This window comes from Schistocerca cancellata, chromosome 1, assembly GCF_023864275.1.
Source record: "Schistocerca cancellata isolate TAMUIC-IGC-003103 chromosome 1, iqSchCanc2.1, whole genome shotgun sequence".
In the NCBI taxonomy this organism is placed as follows: domain Eukaryota; kingdom Metazoa; phylum Arthropoda; class Insecta; order Orthoptera; family Acrididae; genus Schistocerca; species Schistocerca cancellata.
This window is the reverse complement of record NC_064626.1, coordinates 654,060,134-654,080,781: the sequence shown is the minus strand read 5'-3', so window position 1 is coordinate 654,080,781 and position 20,648 is coordinate 654,060,134. Positions and strand designations below refer to the sequence as shown.

Genomic DNA, 20,648 nt, shown 5'->3' with positions numbered 1-20,648 from the left:
CAGGTATGGGTGCAGGCACAAGATTGAGGTCATCATTAGTGGCAGCCTGCCTTCATTCTCTGCTTGATCAGGCAGGTGATGGTTGAAGTTCAACTGCTGCAAGGAGCCTGCGGCCACTGGCATATCAGTCAAATCTGGGCTCATAATGGTTCCAACCCAGTGATGAATGCCACAACTCCTTCTACCATTCCAGATTCCTGGGATGAGACACTCTTTGCACCCTCTGCCACTGCCCCGGCCTGAGACCTCCAGAGACCAGACATGGTTCATTGGGCCTCTCATCCAATGCTAATGGAGGTGGATCTGGGTAACCCCCCCCCCCCCCCACACACACACAGTAAAGACTCCAGCACCATTGAGGCTGTTTCTGTGGCCTGCCATTGCATCGACTCACTGGTGGCGGAGAGGACTGCTATGATGCCCTGGGGCAAAAATCACAACACGCATGATGACTATAATGCACAACTCACAGAAAGTAATACTCATGTGGTCCATTAGCAGCCAAGTGCGATTTTAAAGTATACCCCTAGACTGCCAGGAGGCACAGAAAGAGCTACAGACCACCAGGTATCTCACGAGGCAGCAGCAAGAAGTCGCTGGCTACATTGCAAGACCACACCTACATTCAGTTATCAGTTACAAGGGGGCAGCAAGTGTCTTCCTGGAATTTAGCTGAAACCCAGGGACCACTGTGGACAGTTCCCATCAATGATAGCTGGCCGATTCATGCAGCAACTGCTTGCAGTCCCTTAAGTAAGCTCTCATCGATAAAGAAAGTGTAATGCCAAGAAGTAGGCTTCTGCATTGGAAAAATCTCTCTGAGTGTTGGTCATTTCAATGTTTAGTTCCAACTCCAGTGAGTTAGTTGAAGCCAAATCCACCAAATTGTGTTTTGGTTGGAACCACAGAAGAGGCAGAGTTAATTTTTCATTATAAATTGTGACAAACAGATTTTTGGTTTTCAGAAGGACAATAAATAATCTCTTGTACTCCTACAAGTAAAACAAACCTGTAATGTTCAGATACAGCATTAATAGTCCTGCTTGACACAGTCACATTGTTTTAATATCTGGGTGTAACATTGCAAAATATGAAATGGAAAAAGCATGTGAGGATTGTGGTAGGGAAGGCAAATGGTTAACTGGTTTATTGGGAGAATTTTAGGAAAGTGTGGTTCATCTGTAAAGGAGACCATATATAGGACACTGGTGTGACCTAGTCTTGAATACTGCTCAAGTGTTTGAGATCCATACCAGGTTGGATCGAAAGAAGACATTGAAGCAAGTCAGAGACGGGCTGCTAGATTTGTTAACAGTAGTTTTTAACAGCATGCAAGTGTTACAGAGATCCTTTGGGAACTCAAATGTGAATCCCTGGAGGGAAGGCAACAGTCTTTTCAACTTCTGAGAAAATTTAGAGAACCAGCATTTGAAGCTGACTGCCAAATGATTCTAGTGCCTGTAGCATACATTGCGCATAAGGACCACGAAGATACGATAAAGAAATTAGGGCTCATACAGAGGCATACAGATAGAGGTTTCTTCCCTCACTCTATTTGCGAGTGAAACAGGAAAGGAAATGACTTGTAGTGATACAGGGTACCCTCTGCCATGCACCGTATGGTGGCTTGCGGAGTATCGATGTAGATGTAGGTACTCTTTCAATTAGTACTCCTACTGGGACTCTGATTGAATTTGGAATAACAGACAGATTTTTGCAATATTTATTTCAAAACATATAACAGGTGTTTTGAAAATTCTTTACTTGCTTTCTTCCAGTTCACACAATACTATATTGCTTAAATGTTACGATTGGTTGCAGCAATTAAATGTTGCCTTCTGATGAGGAACTACTGGTTTCTTGTTATAGCCAATAATGTCTTCAGTTTCTTTGGTGGCCCAATTTCTTCTTCTTCTTCTTCTTCTTCAAACTGCTTCTTTCCCTTCTTTGTCAAGACTTTGAAGACAGGATGACCTCAGCATAGTCGAGAAAGAATTTGAAGAAATGCCCTAATTTTCTATTTCTCCTTTTATTTCATACTTATCATGCATATCCCTCCCTTTCACTACGACCAATATTGATACATTACTGTATAAGAATGAGAGCTGCACATGTGTATGAGGCAGCAGTTTGACCAAATGTGGCCCACTTTGTCCTCCTCTATCTGTAGGCTGCATTGCAGAGCATTGTGGGTAATGTGAAGACAGGCAAAAGTGATGACATAACTACAAGTCCACATATTGTCTTCAGCTGTCATTTAATAGTGAGATAGTAAGTGCATTGTTTCTCTTAACACTTAATAATTGCACTGATGCCCATCACATGCCCAAATGCCACCAAGTGGTGCTGTAAGCATGAGACATGGTAAAGAATGTACAGAGTGTCCATAAAATCCCTTTACAACTTCAAAATTTTATCACAACGGCAGTTGTTGAAATATTTTAACAAAATTTCTTTTATTGTAATCACTGTTTACTAAAGTTTTTATATATATTTAAATTTTGGGTTTCAGATACTCTGTTGATGGAAGGAACTGAAACCTCTATAAAATGGCAACTCCTCAAGAGAAGGCACAACGTGGATCCTAGTTTATTGAGACAAAATTGGATGTTCAGACTCCACAAAACTTCAGTACGAAGTTTGGAAGAGATCCACCATCGCACCCTCCAATCCATGCACATGACACAAAAAATTTATGGAGACAGGGACAGTGTTGGATAAAGGGAGGAGTGGGCGACCAAGAACATCCTAGGAAAACATTGATCGCATTTTAAACATCTTCACTCGTTCACTTATTAAGTCCATCTGCACTGCTGCCAGACAGTTGCAACTACCACGATCAACTGTGCATAATGTCCTTCACAAGAACTTACAGTTGTATGCTTACAAAGTGCAACTTTAACAGATACTTGAGCCAAATGACAAGCCAAAACGGACCGAGTTTGAGCTCAACATGCTGGAACGCCTTTCGGAGGATGAAGCATTCCTCAAGCGAGTTTGTTTCAGTGATGAGGCAACTTTTCATGTTTCTGGGACATTAAACAGAAACAATGTGAGAATCTGGGGATCTGAACACCCCCATGTGAGTTGGGAGCTTCACCGGGATAGTCCAAAAGTGAATGTAAGGTGTGGAATAATGTGCAACCGAATAATTGGTCCATTTTTCTTCAATGAGTCAACAGTTACTGCAGATGTTTACTTCGACCTTCTGATCGAATATGTAGCACCACAATTGATTGACTTACAACCAACTAACATTTTCCAGCAAGATGGTGCACCACCACATTGGGCACTGCATGTTTGTCAGTTCCTCAATGAAACATTTCCAGGTGGATGGATTGGGAGGGATGGGCCAATTCCTTGGCCACCGCGTTTGCCAGATTTTGCTCCCTTGAACTTTTTTTTATGGGGGTATGTAAAAGATATTGTGTATCAAACACAGATACAGGACATTTCTGACTTGAAGCAAAGGATTCGTAATGCCATTGCCACCACTGATGACGCTATGCTACAGCAAACATGGCAAGAAATCGAGTACCGTCTTGATGTGCTTCGTGCAACTAAAGGTGCCAATATAGAGGTCTATCAAACACTGTCAAAAAAACTTTTATAAACACTGATTACAATAAAACAAATGTTGTTAAAATATTTCAACAACTGTCATTGTAATAAAATTTTGAAGTTATAAAGAGACTTTGTGGACACCCTGTATATATGTGGAGGTAATTAAAGCATATATGTGGAGAAGTGATGAATGGGGAATCAGTCTAATGATGATAAGGGCCACTAATGGAATAATCCACTGTCATAAACAACTTTGAAGAAAGATAGATTGTTATGGGCTGGCGCCTGTGAATGAGCATCTCAAAAATAGTGAAGCTGTGTTGGACACCCATGGCTTATCAGAGAACTTGGAAGTTGGAGGATTATCCCCTCTGTAAGTCAGATCTGTGTCAGATCTGATGACAAGGTACAGTGGTGGTGCAGGTGTAGTTATGTCAGAGCATACTGTTTATATTACATTGTTGAATATGGCGGTCTGGAGCTAAAGATCCCTATGTGGTTCCATATTGACTCAGTAACATCAACAATTATGACTACAATGAGCACAGGTCCATCAAGATAGGCTCATGGACCAATGGAAATGTGTCACCGAATTATATGAATCACATTTCTTGTTACACCTGGTTGATGGAAGTATTCCAATGTGCCGTCAGCCTGGTTAATGGCTGCTTGAAATATGCGCCGCCCCATTGATGATGGCCTTCAGGGGCAGTATCATGCTATGGGAGGCATTCACTTGGCCTTGCATGAGACCTGCAGTTGTAATTGAAGGCATCCATAACAGCCGTGGGATATGTGCAGACCACCGGCATTCTTTCATGCTTGAAGCCTTCCTCACTGGTGATGGCAACTTTCAGCAGAGCGACTATCCATGTCATAAGGCCAGACTCATACTATAGTCATTTGAGGAACACAATAATGAACTCACACTGCTGTCTTGGCAGCCCAATTCATTTCATCTGAATCTGATGGAACACATCTGAGACACTGCCAAGTGCCAGATGCATGCGCACAAACTACCAGTTCATAATTTGATAGAGTGACCTGTGCATACATGTCTGGTGCCACACACCTCTGGAAACCTACCAAGGACAGATAAATCCATGGCATGCTGAGCTGCTACTGTATTCTATTCCAAAGGTGGGCCAACATGGTACTGAGCAGGTTGGTCGTAATGTTTTAGCTCATCAGTGCATGTGCACAGGTAAAAAAATATTAACCATTAAGGGATATAAACAGAAAAAACAGATTTTTAGGTCAAATGTTGTATTATCCAATCTTATGTAAAGAGGGAGTTCAGAAAACAGATGTGAGATTTAACTTAAGATATAAAAAAATTATGATTTTTAAGACATTTTGTTAATGATGATATGCAAATGAATACATACTTATGGAAACTTTAAAAAAAATCTTTTCATGGAAGAATATGACTTTTTATAGGAACTATTGTAAATGATACATTTATGGTTAATGGTGCTAATTCTGAAACTACAGGCAGAGCTTAAATTTCTACTTTTAAATAAACACAAGCAATTTTATGGAGAGCTTCATACAATGAGACATATGAAAATGTATTTGCACGGACAAAAGAATTAGTTTCTTACAACATTCTCAGTTTATGTCTCTGTTACATCCCTCCAGCTTTCTGTACTTTGTTTGTTATGAAGTAGAAATTTATACAAGGGTTGCCCAGAAAGTGATGCACCACATTTTTTTCTCAGCCGAAAACAATGCTAAGGATGCAAAACATTACATATTTATTATCTGAAGTCTCATGAGTGAGCATGCCAAGTTTCCTTCACTTCCGACAGATAGCGTAGCTGCAGGACAGTTTCAAAATGGCGTCTGTAGGTAATGTATGTTACAAGCAATGTGCCATCATTGAATTTCTCACTGCAGAGAAAGAAACTATGGGGAATATTTAAAAACACTTGTGCAAAGTCTATGGAGCATCTGCTGTCGACAGAAGTACAGTTAGACGCTGGGCACGGAGGACCTAGCTCCCTCGGACTTCTACTTGTTTGGGGCATTAAGGGATGCCATTCATGGAAGACATCTGAGGATGATGCGGAAGTGATTCACACAATGAAGAACTGGTTCCACCACCAGGACAAGGACTGGTATCAACAGGCATATATGCCCTTGTTTTGTGCTGGAGCAAGGCCATAGAATGGGATGGAGATTACGTGGAAAAATTGAGTGTGTAGATAAAACACCATTCTTTTCTGTGTATAACTCTCATTATGTTCAATGAAGAATTGTTGAAGAAAAAAACCTTGTGCATTAATTTCTTGGCAACCCTTGTATAAAGCTCACCAATAGTTTGTGTGTTGGAAGTTCTAATTACACTGAAGAGCCAAAGAAATTGGTATGCCTGCCTAATATTGTGTAGGGCCCCGCGAGCATGCAGAAGTGCTTTAACATGACGCGGGATGGACTAATGCCTAAAGTAGTGCTGGAGAGAATCAACACCATGAATCCTGCAGGGCTGTCCATAAATCCATAAGAGTATGAACAGCATGTTGCAAGGCACCCCATATATGCTCGATAATGTTCATGTCTGAGGAGTTTTGTGGCCAGCGGAAATGTTTAAACTCAGAAGAGTGTTCCTGGAGCCACTCTGTAGCAATTCTGGACATGTGGGGTTCACATTCTCCTGCTGGAATTGCCCAGGTCTGTCCGAATGCACAATGAACACGAGTGGATGCAGGTGATCAGACAGGATGCTTATGTATGTGTCACCTGCCATAGTTGTATCTAAAAGTGTCAAAGGTCCCATATCACTCCAACTGCGCATGCCCCACACTGTTACAGAGCCTCCACCAACATGAACAGTCCCCTGCTGACACACAGGGTCCATGGATTCATGAGGTTGTCCCCATACCTGTAAACGTTCATCTGCTTGATGTAATTTGAAACAAGACTCATCCAACCAGGCAACATGTTTCCATTCAACAACAGTCCAAAGTCGGTGTTGATGGACCCAGGTGAGGCAGGATGCTTTGTCTTGTGCAGTCATCAAGGATACATGAGTGGGCCTTTGGTACCAAATGACCATATACACTCCTGGAAATGGAAAAAAGAACACATTGACACCGGTGTGTCAGACCCACCATACTTGCTCCGGACACTGCGAGAGGGCTGTACAAGCAATGATCACACGCACGGCACAGCGGACACACCAGGAACCGCGGTGTTGGCCGTCGAATGGCGCTAGCTGCGCAGCATTTGTGCACCGCCGCCGTCAGTGTCAGCCAGTTTGCCGTGGCATACGGAGCTCCATCGCAGTCTTTAACACTGGTAGCATGCCGCGACAGCGTGGACGTGAACCGTATGTGCAGTTGACGGACTTTGAGCGAGGGCGTATAGTGGGCATGCGGGAGGCCGGGTGGACGTACCGCCGAATTGCTCAACACGTGGGGCGTGAGGTCTCCACAGTACATCGATGTTGTCGCCAGTGGTCGGCGGAAGGTGCACGTGCCCGTCGACCTGGGACCGGACCGCAGCGACGCACGGATGCACGCCAAGACCGTAGGATCCTACGCAGTGCCGTAGGGGACCACACCGCCACTTCCCAGCAAATTAGGGACACTGTTGCTCCTGGGGTATCGGCGAGGACCATTCGCAACCGTCTCCATGAAGCTGGGCTACGGTCCCGCACACCGTTAGGCCGTCTTCCGCTCACGCCCCAACATCGTGCAGCCCGCCTCCAGTGGTGTCGCGACAGGCGTGAATGGAGGGACGAATGGAGACGTGTCGTCTTCAGCGATGAGAGTCGCTTCTGCCTTGGTGCCAATGATGGTCATATGCGTGTTTGGCGCCGTGCAGGTGAGCACCACAATCAGGACTGCATACGACCGAGGCACACAGGGCAAACACCCGGCATCATGGTGTGGGGAGCGATCTCCTACACTGGCCGTACACCACTGGTGATCATCGAGGGGACACTGAATAGTGCACGGTACATCCAAACCGTCATCGAACCCATCGTTCTACCATTCCTAGACCGGCAAGGGAACTTGCTGTTCCAACAGGACAATGCACGTCCGCATGTATCCCGTGCCACCCAACGTGCTCTAGAAGGTGTAAGTCAACTACCCTGGCCAGCAAGATCTCCGGATCTGTCCCCCATTGAGCATGTTTGGGACTGGATGAAGCGTCGTCTCGCGCGGTCTGCACGTCCAGCACGAACGCTGGTCCAACTGAGGCGCCAGGTGGAAATGGCATGGCAAGCCGTTCCACAGGACTACATCCAGCATCTCTACAATCGTCGCCATGGGAGAATAGCAGCCTGCATTGCTGCGAAAGGTGGATATACACTGTACTAGTGCCGACATTGTGCATGCTCTGTTGCCTGTGTCTATGTGCCTGTGGTTCTGTCAGTGTGATCATGTGATGTATCTGACCCCAGGAATGTGTCAATAAAGTTTCCCCTTCCTGGGACAATGAATTCACGGTGTTCTTATTTCAATTTCCAGGAGTGTAGGAGATGTTTCATTGAACTGTTCACATGCTGACACTTGTTGATGGCCCAGCAGTGAAATCTTCTGCAGCAATTTGCAGATGGGTTGCTCTTCTGTCACACTGAACATTTCTTTTCAGTCATCATTGGTCCCATTGTTGCAGGATCTTTTTTTCAGCTGCAGTGATGCCAGAGATTTGATGTTTCACCAGATTCCTGGTATTCACAGTACCTCAGAGACACTGTGTGCCATTGCTCATGCGCTAACCATAACATCACTTACAAACTCACTTAAATCTTGATAACCTGCTGTTGTAGCAGCAGTAACCACTCAAACAACTGTGCCAGACACTTGTTGCCTTATATAGGTGTTGCTGACTGCACCGCCATATTCTGATTGTTTACATATATCTGTATTCAAATACAAATGCATATGCATGCCTATACCAGTTGCTTTGGTGCTTCAGTGTATAAAAGTACCATGTACAACATTTCCTAAAAAATTCATATTCTACCTTAAAAAGTATTTTTTTTAAATTATCATAAAATTATTCTGAGTGTAGACATCATTGTAAAATGATGAACCAACATTTCAGCTACTATAGCAAGTTGTATTCATCAGGTTATGAAATAGTGCTGGGACAATGTAACCTGGCAAAATTACTAAAAATAAAAATTTGCAGTATCTGGTGAGCAATGGACCTCCATTCACAAAGGATTCAGTCCACTTCACCACACTTTTTGATGTGATGTTGCTGTTCGCAATTGTACCAGCAAGAGATGATGAGGCCAGCAGATATGATGAATACTTTACAAAATTGAGTTACCTTCAAAAAATAACCATTTCTTCATGGTGAAAGAGAAATTCTGTGGGCAGATGGATGGTGTAGCAATGAGATCTTGCCTTTCACTATTAGCAATGGACTTCCTCATGGAACATATGAGAAATTTGCACTTCGTCCCACACTGTGCAACAAAAATGCTGACAATACTTCCATCTTCTACCTTCATAGAGGAACAGAACCCACCATCTCTTGTCAGTATCACAGTGTACCAACAAAAGTGTACAGTATACAGTGGACTTTTCTCTTTGTGGAAAAGTACCAGTCACCAACTTTGCCAGAGTAGCCAGGAAGCCCACTTCCACTGGCATATCTGTATGCTACATCTGGCCATCATAGAAACCAGAATTCAGTACCATCATCATAGAAACCAGAATTCAGTGCCACACACTCTGACCATAACAGCTCACTGGATGTGTAAGTCAGACAATGTCAGTTTGGGTGTGAAGAAGCTGTATACCATCTTAAGAGCTAATGGTTACAGTGAAGAAACCTGTCCACAAAGAAAGAGATTGACAGGGAAGGGGAAGAGGAGGTGGAACAACCATACACCATTTTTCTATTGCACAGAAAATAGTCAGCAACCATCTGGGGAAAATTCTTCACTGAGAGAGCATTAAACCGATCTATTGCAACAGCAACAAAACTGCAGACCTGCTTTGCTCCATCAAAGATGTCATAAGTACACTGCAAGGAGTCAGCTGTGAGTGCAGATGAGTTAGCAACAGGCACATAACTAAAATAACATTGACATGTGGCTGGGACAACATGTAGAAAAATCAATTGTGTCAGGACATAAAATCAAAGCATAGGAACATAGACTTCAAGGAGGCTTGGTTTCCAGCTATGCAGCCACTTACATTCAGTAAGATACAGGGTAACTCAAGCAGTCCTCCAATAGGATATGTGCTGATGGTTGCAATTTTACATCTTGTTAGCTTCCAATGCAAGCAATGCTGGCATGCAGATGGACTGCACTTGTGAGGCTGCCTCATCATGTAAAGATCCTCCCTTAATTTTCAACATTGCAAATATTAATTTTAAATAGCATTGATTCCAAGTGTTACCCAATTTATATGCAATGTATATAGAGGAAGCTCAAGAAATGAATCTTTACACATTTTATTAATTATATACATAATACAATTCATTCGGTGCTGCACTGTGGAAATGACATGGCTGAAGCATAGTGACTTATTTCCAGATTTTAATGTTTTATTCCCAATTAGTATTAATTACCACAAAGTCACAAGCACTGTCAATTTTCACATGGAATCACAAATTAGTATAGAAAAAAAAAAGTGTTGCAGAATTGTACACTGTCTTCACAACCACAGCATGTCAAAGACCTTAATGAACTGTTCACCATCACAGTCACAGCATGAGTTATGCATTTGGTTGCCAAAGAAGGATAGCATATACCTCGCGTATTGTTCCAGGAACTTCTAGAAAGTTGTATAAATCAAATTAGTATCTAAGTGACTATTGTTTTTAAGTTTTACCATCATTTAAATTTAATGAATGTTTTTTACAAATATTAATTTTTTTAGAGATTATGAAAATGGCAGGTAATGAGAGTACAGGGTTATTCTAAATGATGGACCCATTTTCAAAAATTCATTTGTATTCAAGTACAAATCTAAAATGAACAAGCTTTATACCAATGAAAAGAGGAAGTTTCAAAGTTTTTGGTGGGTGGCAGTGGCTGGGCGGTGATGGCTTCAGAAACGACTGTGGAGCACAGGGTTATCTGTGTTCTTGAGTTCGCTAAAAGTGAGTCATAAATTGCAGTGCAGTGGGCATTTCACATCAAATTCAGTATTCAACCACCAACTTGCAAAAGCATTAGCCATTGGTTTAAGCAGTTTAAACAGACCGGGAGTGTGTGCAAAGGAAAATGCACTGGCCGACTGTGTGTGTCAGAGGATGCTGTCCGACAGATTCAAGAAAGCTTTTTTTGCACAGTCCCAGTAAGTCTATCAATAGAGCTAGTCAAGAACTTGGAATACCTCAATCAACACTACAGAAAGTTCTGAGACGGCGTTTGCTGTATAAGCCCTATCGATTATAACTTGTGCCAGGCTCTCAACCCCAATGACAAAGAGAAGTGATTTAATTACAAACGTCCTCTTTTCATTGGTATAAAGCTTGTTCATTTTGGATTTGTACTTGAATAAATATGAAGTTTTGAAAATGGGTCCATCATTTAGAATAACCCTGCATTGCAAAAATAGTGAAAATATTTCTAAAGTTATTAACTTCATGTTATGCTTAGACCTTCATTTGATGTCAGTTGCAAGTCAATAAAAATATAAATATTGACATTTGTCTTGAATAACTTTAAAATGACTTTGCAAGATAAGAATAAGTGATAATATACAACAGTCCAAGGTTGGTTGGTTGGTTGAATTGGGAAGGGACCAAGTAGCAAGGTCATTGGTCCCATCAGATTAGGGAATGATGGGGGAGGGAGTTGGCCATACCATTTGAAGAAACCATCCTGACATTTGCCTGAAGTGATGTAGGGTAATCACAGAAAACCTAAATCAGGATGGCCGGACGTGGGTTTGAACCATCATAATCCCAAATGCGAGTCCAGTGTGCCAACAACTGGCCACCTTGCTTGGTCTACGGTACAACCTCGTGGGACAGAAAGTTGGCTGGATCTAAGAGAGACATAATTCGTAAATGATGTAAGAAGCAAAATCTTTTGGCTATGTAAATATGTTGTCATTGTATGATGCTTTCCTCAAAAGTGTTGTGTGTTCATTCACAAACAGAAATTTATTTAGAAGCTCCAACTACAGTTACAGAGTTAGCACCATTAACTGTAAATGTACCATTTACAGTAGGCCTACAATAAGTTGTACTCCACCATGAAACAAATTTTTAAAAAGTTTCCATAAGTTTATATTCATCTGCATATTATCATTTAGCAAAATGTTTTCAAAATCATGATTTTTGTTTAATTTTATGCCCCAGTTAAATCTCACTTTTCTCTTAGGTTTAATGTTTCTCTCTTTGTTTCTTAGACATTCTTTGTACAGAACTCTGGATACTACAGCATGATTTTGGATGTTTATAAAGTTTTCTAGCACCTGGGTGAAACTTTGCAACATATATATTTTTCCATTTACTATCGATAGTTACATATGCGACAATTTTAGACCATGAAAATTAGTTTTCTAAAAAATGACTGTAAAAGCATATCAAACAGAGTAAATATACTTATCTTATCTTGCAAACTCATTTTAAAGTTATTCAAGATGAACGTCACTATTTATATTTTTATTGACTCGCAACTGACATCAAATGAAGGTCTTGGCATAACAAAGTTAATAATTTTAGAAATATTTAAACTATTTTTACAATACTATCATTACATGTTATTTCCGTAAATCTCTAAAAGAACTGACAATTATAAAATATACCCATTAAATTAAAATTATGATAAAACTTAAAAACAAAAGTCACATACATACTAATTTGATTTATACAACTTTCTGGAAGGTCCTGGAACAATACACAAGATATATACATATTTCTAAAGGTTTTTGGCAGCCAAATGCAGCACTCATACTGTGACTGTGACAATTAACAGTTTGTGAAGGTGTTTGACTTGCTGTGGCTATGAAGAAAATGTAAAATTTTGCAACACATTTGTTCTGTACTAATCTGTGATTCCATATGAAAACTGACTGTGATTTGTGACTTTGTGGTAATTAATACTGACTGGAAATAAAACATCAAAATCTGGAAACAAGTCATTACGTTTCAGCCATGTCATTTTCACACAGCTGACTTCATATACTCCTTGCAGACACAGCTCACCTCATATACTCCTTGCAGTGTACTGATGACACCTTTGGTGGATCCAAGCAGCTCTGAAATTTTGTTGCTGTTACAATAGATCAGTTTCATGCCCTCTCAGTGAAGAATTTTCCCCAAGTGGCTGCTGACAATCTACATGTGCAATAGAAAAATGGGGTGTGCGATAGAACAATGGTGTATTGTTGTCCACCCTCCTCATCCCTGTCAATCTCGTTATTTGTGGGCACAGTTTTTTCACTGTAACTATTAACTCTGAAGATTGTATTCAACTTCTTCAGTCCCAACTTAACATTATCTGCATTACAGTCATTATGGTCAGCATATGTAATACCTGGCATCTATGATGGCCGGACATAGAATACAAGTATATATCAGTGGTAGTGTGCATTCTTAATATCGTCAATACTGAATTCTTGCAGCATGAGTGACACATCTGGAACCAAGAAAGAATAGTATATACCTCGAGTATCGTTCTGGGAACTTCCAGGAAATTCTATAAATCAAATTACTATCTAGATAACTAACATTTCAATTTAATGGATCTATTTTATGCGTGTAAATTCATTTAGTGATTTATTAAAATTACAGGTATTGTAATTGGTATTGTAAAAACAGTGTAAATATTTCTAAAGCAATTAACTTTGTTATACTGATACCTTAACTGGATATTGTTTGCAAATCAATAAACATACAAATAGTGATATTTGTCTCGAATAACTTTAAAATGACTTTGCAAGATAGGAATCAGTACAAGCTGACGGGACAGAAATTTGGAGGGATCTAAGAGAGTAGTAAACTGTGAATGCTGTAAGAAGTTAAAACTTTTGTCTCTGCAAATACACTATGTGATCAATAGTATCCGGACACCTAGCTGAAAATTACTTACAAGTTCGTGGCACCCTCCATTGGTGATGCTGGAATTCAATATGGCATTGGCCCACTCTTAGCTTTGATGACAGCTTTCACTCTCACAGGCATACGTTCAATCAGGTGCTGAAAGGTTTTTTTGGAGAATGGCAGCCCATTCTTCACAGAGTGCTGCACTGAGGAGACGTTCAATCAGGTGCTGGAAGGTTTCTTGGGGAATGGCAGCCCATTCTTCATGGAGTGCTGCACAGAGGAGAGGAATTGATGTCGGTCGGTGAGGCCTGGCACAAAGTCCCAAAACACCCCAAAGGTGTTCTATAGTATTCAGGCCAGGACTCTGTGTAGGCCAGTCCACACGACCACACCATAACACCACTGCCTCCGAATTGTATTTTGGCACTACACACACGCTGGCAGATGATGTTCACCAGGCATTCACCATACCCACACCCTGCCATCGGATCACCACATTGTGTACTGTGATTCGTCACTCCACACAACGTTTTTTCCACTGTTCAATCATCCAATGTTTATGCTCCTTACACCAAGCGAGGCATCGTTTACACCAAGCGATGCGTCGTTTGGCATTTACCGGCATGATGTGTGGCTTATGAGCAGCAGCTCGATCATGAAATCCAAGTTTTTTCACCTCCTGCCTAACTGTCATAGTACTTGCAGTGGATCCTGATGCAGTCTGAAATTCTTGTGTGATCGTCTGGATACATGTTTGCCCATTATAAATTACGACCCTCTTCAGCTGTCGGTGGTCTCTGTCAGTCAACAGATGAGGTCAGCCTGTGGATGTACCTATGGATGTTTAAGAGTGTGGAAATCTCGCATACAGACATATGACACAAGTGACACCCAATCACATGACCACATTCGAAGTCCGTGAGTTCCACAGAGTGCCCCATTCTGCTCTCTCATGATTTTTAGTGACTACTGATGTCACTGATATGGACTACCTGATGGTAGGTGGCAGCCCCAATGCAACTAATATAAAAAACGTATGTTTCTGTGAGTGTCCAGATACTTTCGATTACATAGTGTATGTTGTCATGCATGTCATTGCCTGAAGCTCTCCTAAAAATTACGTGTTCATTCAAAAGTAGAAATTATTACAGAAGCTCCACCTATAGTTTCAGAGTTAGCACCATTAATTGTAAATGTATCATTAGCAACAACTCCTATAGAAAGTCATAGTCCACCTTAAAAAGGATTTTTAGTAAGTTTCCATATATTTATATACTTTTATTGTTATTTATTGGAATACTAATTGTGATATAACATTGTTGTATATTTAACTCTCAGTTTTCAAATAGAAAAATATTTATGTGGCAAATTTTCACCTGAGTACTAGAAAACTTTATAAATATCCAGAGTCATGATTTAAATACTTAATAAATTCAAATGTGGCTAAAAAACAGGGTGGTATCTTAAGTTTCAGTAATGCCAAGCTCTCTCTCTCTCTCTCTCTCTCTCTCTCTCTCTCTCTCTCTCTCTCTCTCTGTGTGTGTGTGTGTGTGTGTGTGTGTGTGTGTGTGTGTGTGTGGTGTGGAGGGGGGGAGCGGGGGGGGGGGGGGGGGGAGGTGGTGTTGCCCATATGTATACATATATTACTTGTGATTATCTAATGTCTGTAACATTTTTAGTTTAAAGTATTATTTATGACATTCTACTTTGGAATGCTAGGCTGAGAAAAACTGCAACTAACTAACAAAAAGGTTTGTAACATGAAGGCTGGACAGATACATTATGTGAAATGAATCTTTTAACTGCAAAACATAAATGTTTGATACATACAGTGCTCAGCAGCTGACATGAATCTAAGGACCTTCATAGTGACTAAAAGTCTAAATCAGCTGCATTAGAGTTTAAAAGCTAATCGTATGCAGCCAATAGCCAATGCTGAACATAGAGTCTTATGTTATTTTTCTTAATATAATTAAAATCCAGTGTTGATGCAGGTGGTTATTAACGACATATTTCTGAGTGATTTTGGGTTGATTGATGCAAGTAAATGGAAAATAAAACAAATTTTCATGGGAAAGTATAGAAACCCATGGCAACTATGCAAATTTGCAGCATTCTTACCAGATTCCACAAAGCATGCATTTGGCTCTGCTGGTAAAGGTGTCAGTTTGCTATGGCCAATTACATGTTGATCTTTTACTAATACTAAAGACATTGGCAGGCTGTCTGAAGACTGCTGAAGAGTGCGTAACCTTTGAAAAAATAAAATTTCACATTAAAGATAGGCTGAGACATTTCAATTTAAAGATAAGTTGATCAGATTCTAAAAGGACTGGGGAAATGCACAGTATACTCTAGGTGACACTCAAGTAAATCACACTGATTTAACATACATACGTAAATCCTGGAAGAATAAGGAATAGGTTGGTTGGTTTGGGGAAGGAGACCAGACAGCGTGGTCATCGGTCAATATGGAATAGGAACACTGCCTTTGGAACAGCAGTGAATAGTGAGAACAAGAAGGTGTTTTGAAAATTTGGAGACTAGTACTACAGCAGACATGTAAAGGAGAAGGAGAGGGTGGAAAAGAGAAAAGCAAGTAAATAAGTTGCTTGCATGAGGTTTGAAACATGGGAATAAAACAGAATGAAAGGGAAAACTGTGAAACAAAGGATTTTTTTAAAAAAAGGAGAAAGTTAAGATGGTGGTTTTAATGCTTCAATGTTCTACAGGTACATAGCCTCCTCCCTTATTGCGTACAATGCAGAGAATTGTCATACAATCATGTGAAACTGTCAGAAAATTCCTTCTTTATGATGTTGTTCAACTTATGTATCACACTGCCTTGAATGTCGGTTATGTTGTCATAGCACTGACTCTTCATGTGAATCTCTGCACTTTGTCATTTTGTGGAAGTTTTGTATTGATAACACCAGCTCTCATCACTGGTGATGATTTGATGATTTTTTCCAGAAAAGAATTGCCTGAAATTTGGCATTTTAGTCTAGCCATGGCAGCATCTTTTTGTATAATTTTTCATCGGGAGACAAAGTGTTTATGGTGGACTTTGCACACACTTTTCTCATCTTCAAAACATTCTGGGGAATGTCTTGAACACTTGATTTAGAACAAGCTCTTTTTATGGGGCAACTGCAACTGTTCAAGTCCATTTTGAAAAATGAAGAAAACTACAGGACAGTTGTTGTCCAGTGGCTTTCTTCATTTTTCAAAATGGACTTGATTTAGAGATGTTGCTTCATTATGATTTGTGAGACAGCAACGTTGTCACACTGCAGCCGCATGTCCACTACTGAACTCTGCCTGCTCACAACTGACTGGTCAAATGATCATCTCTGTTATTTACATTTGTTAGTTCAAGATGCCGCCATACAGGTAATTATTGCATTGACATTGCCTGTACACAAGGAATAAAATCAGTCTCGGAACTTTTTGGGTGGTTGTGTGTGTGTGTGTGTGTGTGTGTGTGTGTGTGTGTGAGAGAGAGAGAGAGATATATATAGAGAGAGAGATATCAGAGGCTCATTATAACATTAAATCCATCTTTAACTGACATGGAATGATTTAAGGAGTGATGGGTTGTTTCAGGGAGAAGACCAGACAGTGAGGTCATTGGTCTCATCGGATTAGGGAATGACGGGGAAGGAAGTCAGCCATGCCCTTTCAAAGGAACCATCCCGGCATTTGCCTAGAGCGATTTAGGGGAATCACGGAAAACCTAAATCAGGATGGCTGTACACGGGATTGAACCGTTGTCCTCCAGAATGCGAGTCCAGTGTGATTTAAGGAGTGATTTCATGTTTCTCCCATTGCAATTATATGAACTACATCCAATGTTGTGATGTCATGAATTCTGTTGAAAGCTACAAATGCACCTTTACTTATATGTTTCTTCAATGCTCTTTTATATGCCACTGTCTTGATAAGGAAACTAAACTACATTTTTTGTACACCTGCAGAATTTATCCAACTTTTGCTAGTGCTGAAGATTGAAAATCAGGTGCAAGAATTTTACACTTTATTCACTTCTCGACTAGTGTTAGAAAATATTCAAGAAGCTCCTGTTTATGAATATATAAAGGAAAAGTGCACTTAATAGCTTTACATACGGTCTATGAGGATCATTCAATAAGTAATGCAACACATTTTTTTTTTCTCAAAGCAGGTTTGTTTTATTCAGGACTCGAATACACCATATTATTTCTCAGTCTTCTGGCTACAAAATCCTATTTTCCAAATAATTTCCATTCAATGCAATGGCCTTATGCAACCTTATTGGGAGGGCCTGTATGCCCACATGATACCACTTTACTGGACAACCCATCTTGCTGCAGCTATAACCTCCCCATCATCCACATACTGCTTTTAGAGTGCATCCTTCATTGGGCCAAACAGATGGAAGTCAGAAGGTGGAGAATCTGGACTGTAAGCTGGATGAGGAAGCACAGCCTACTGAAGTTCTGTGAGCTCCTCTCAAGTGTGCAGACTTGTGTGAGGCTTGCATTGTCATGGAGAAGTTCGTTCGCATTTTTGTGGCAATGCGAATACACTGAAGTCATTTCTTCAATACACTTGAAGAGTCGATCATTGCATCAAGAGGGAGGACATCAGACAGAATAACCCCTTTAGAGACCCAGAAGACTGTCACCATGACTTCATCGGCTGAGAGTGCAGGTTGAACTTTTTCTCCAGAGGAGGGGTGGTTTTGCACCACTCCATGAATTCCCATTTTGCGATTGCCTTGAACTTTTTCCATAAACACTCAACATTGTCAGTGTCAGAAAAGAAATTTTCGTTTTGATCTGTTAGGTAGCCTTAAATCTGCCTCCTATTACTCTTGCAAAACAGATAAACCTTCCTCCCTTTTTTTATATTCCTATTTACTTCCATATTCAGAGATGCTGCAACGGCCTTATGATCACTGATTCCCTGTTCTGCTCTTACAGAGTCAAAAAGTTCGGGTCTGTTTGTTACCAGTAGGTCCAAGATGTTATCTCCAAGAGTCAGTTCTCTGTTTAATTGCTCGAGGTAATTTTCAGATAGTGCACTCAGTATAATGTCAGTAGATGTTCTGTCCCTACCAACCGTCCTAAACATCTGAGTGTCCCAGTCTATATCTGGTAAACTGAAATCTCCACCTAAGACTAGAACATGCTGAGGAAATTTATGTGAAATGTATTCCAGATTTTCTCTCAGTTGTTCTGCCACTAATGCTGCTGAGTCGGGAGATTGGTAAAAGGAGCCAATTATTAACCTAGCTTGGTTGTTGAGTATAACCTCCACCCATAATAATTCACAGGAACTATCCACTTCTATTTCACTGCAGGATAAACTACTACTAACAGCAACAAACACGCCACCACCAGTTGCATGCAATCTATCCTTTCTAAACACCGTCTGTGCCTTTGTAAAAATTTTGGCAGAATTTATCTCTGGCTTCAGCCAGCTTTCCATACCTATAATGATTTCAGCTTTGGTGCTTTCTATAAATGTTTGAAGTTCTGGTACTTTACCAATGCAGCTTCGACAGTTTACAATTACAATACCAATTACTGCTTGGTCCCCACATGTCCTGACTTTGCCCTGCACACTTTGAGGCTGTTGCACTTTCTGTACTTGCCCGAGGCCATCTAACCTAAAAAACCACCCAGTCCACGCCACACAACCCCTGCTACCCATGTAGCCACCTGCTGTGTGTAGGGGACTCCTGACCTATCCAGCGGAACCCGAAACCCCCCACCCATGGTGCAAGTCGAGGAATCTGCAGCCCACACGGTCGCAGAACCGTCTCAGCCTCTGGTTCAGATCCTCCACTTGGCTCCGTACCACAGGTCCACAGTCAGTCCTGTCGATGATGCTGCAGATGGTGAGCTCTGTTTTCATCCCGCTAGCGAGACTGGCAGCCTTCACCAAATCAGATAGCTGCCGGAAGCCAGAGAGGATTTCCTCCAATCCATAGCGACACACATCATTGGTGCCGACATGAGCGACGACCTGCAAATGGGTGCACTCTGTACCCTTCATGGCATCCGGAAGGACCCTTTCCACATCTGGAATGACTCCCCCTGGTATGCACACGGAGTGCACATTGGTTTTCTTCCCCTCCCTTGCAGCCATATCCCTAAGGGGCCCCATTACATGCCTGATGCTGGAGCTCCCAACTACCACTAAGCCCTCACTCTGTGACCGCACAGATCTTGCAGACTGAGGGGCAACCTCTGGAAAAGGACAAGCAGCCATGTCCGGCCGAAGATCAGTATCAGCCGGAGACAGAGCCTGAAACCGGTTCGTCAGACAAACTGGAGAGGCCTACCGTTCAGCCCTCCGGAATGTCTTTCACCCCCTGCCACACCTCGAGACGACCTCCCACTCTACCGTGGGTGAGGGAGGGGTCAGCCTCAATGTGGGCAGTAACCTGGGCAGCTACAGCCGTAGTCCGATCAGGGGATGTGTGGGATGAGCTGGCCGTCCCCGACAAACCCCTGTCCAGACCCCCACAGTGACGCTCATTGGCAACAGCCTCAAGATGTGTGACCGAAGCCAACACTGCCTGAAGCTGGGAGCGAAGGGATGCCAACTCAGCCCAATTCAAAGTGATGAACCCATCTTTCATATCCTGAGACAATGTTCAACAAAAAACTGACACAATAAGCCTCATAACATGCAAGCAATTCCACACAGATGGTCCTTTTTTGCTCTTTACAGTCTTCTGTCGGGTGGTGAGGAACCCAGTGGGCACACCTTTGAGTACCTCAACTGATGGACGAGTGTGTTAGCAGTACCAACAGTGAGGTGTTTGATTGTGATCCATCGATCACCTCAAATGAGTGTGTCTCCACATTCTGACATTGCAGTAACAGCTGTGTGTGGCCATCTGGCAAGCACGGTGAGAGTGGTCAGGTTTCTGCAACCTTGTTGCTGTTTTGTCAGATGCCTCACCTGATGACTCATCGTGGTTTTGTTCACTGTCAGGTCTCTACAGACATTGTATAAGTGGCTATGAATATCTGTGGAGCTCTGATTTTCTGCCATGAAAGAAACACAACGATAGCTCTCTGCTTGGAAAGCACCTCCATTACAGGCATCACTTT

The 20,648-nt window shown here is 41.6% G+C and overlaps 1 protein-coding gene across 8 annotated transcripts in view; it reads right to left on the bottom strand.

The window, feature by feature from the left end:
- LOC126183537 (N-alpha-acetyltransferase 80) overlaps positions 1-20,648 on the bottom strand; it is a 145,344-nt gene that overhangs the window by 31,804 nt on the left and 92,892 nt on the right. For 7 of the 8 annotated variants that reach the window (XM_049925626.1, XM_049925640.1, XM_049925617.1 and 4 more), the window contains one exon: positions 15,661-15,791. The exons of the other annotated variant lie outside the window; for it this stretch is intronic. In XM_049925626.1, the coding sequence (XP_049781583.1) occupies positions 15,661-15,791 (131 nt within the window). The remainder of the gene's footprint in view (positions 1-15,660; positions 15,792-20,648) is intronic. 8 annotated transcript variants of the gene reach the window in all.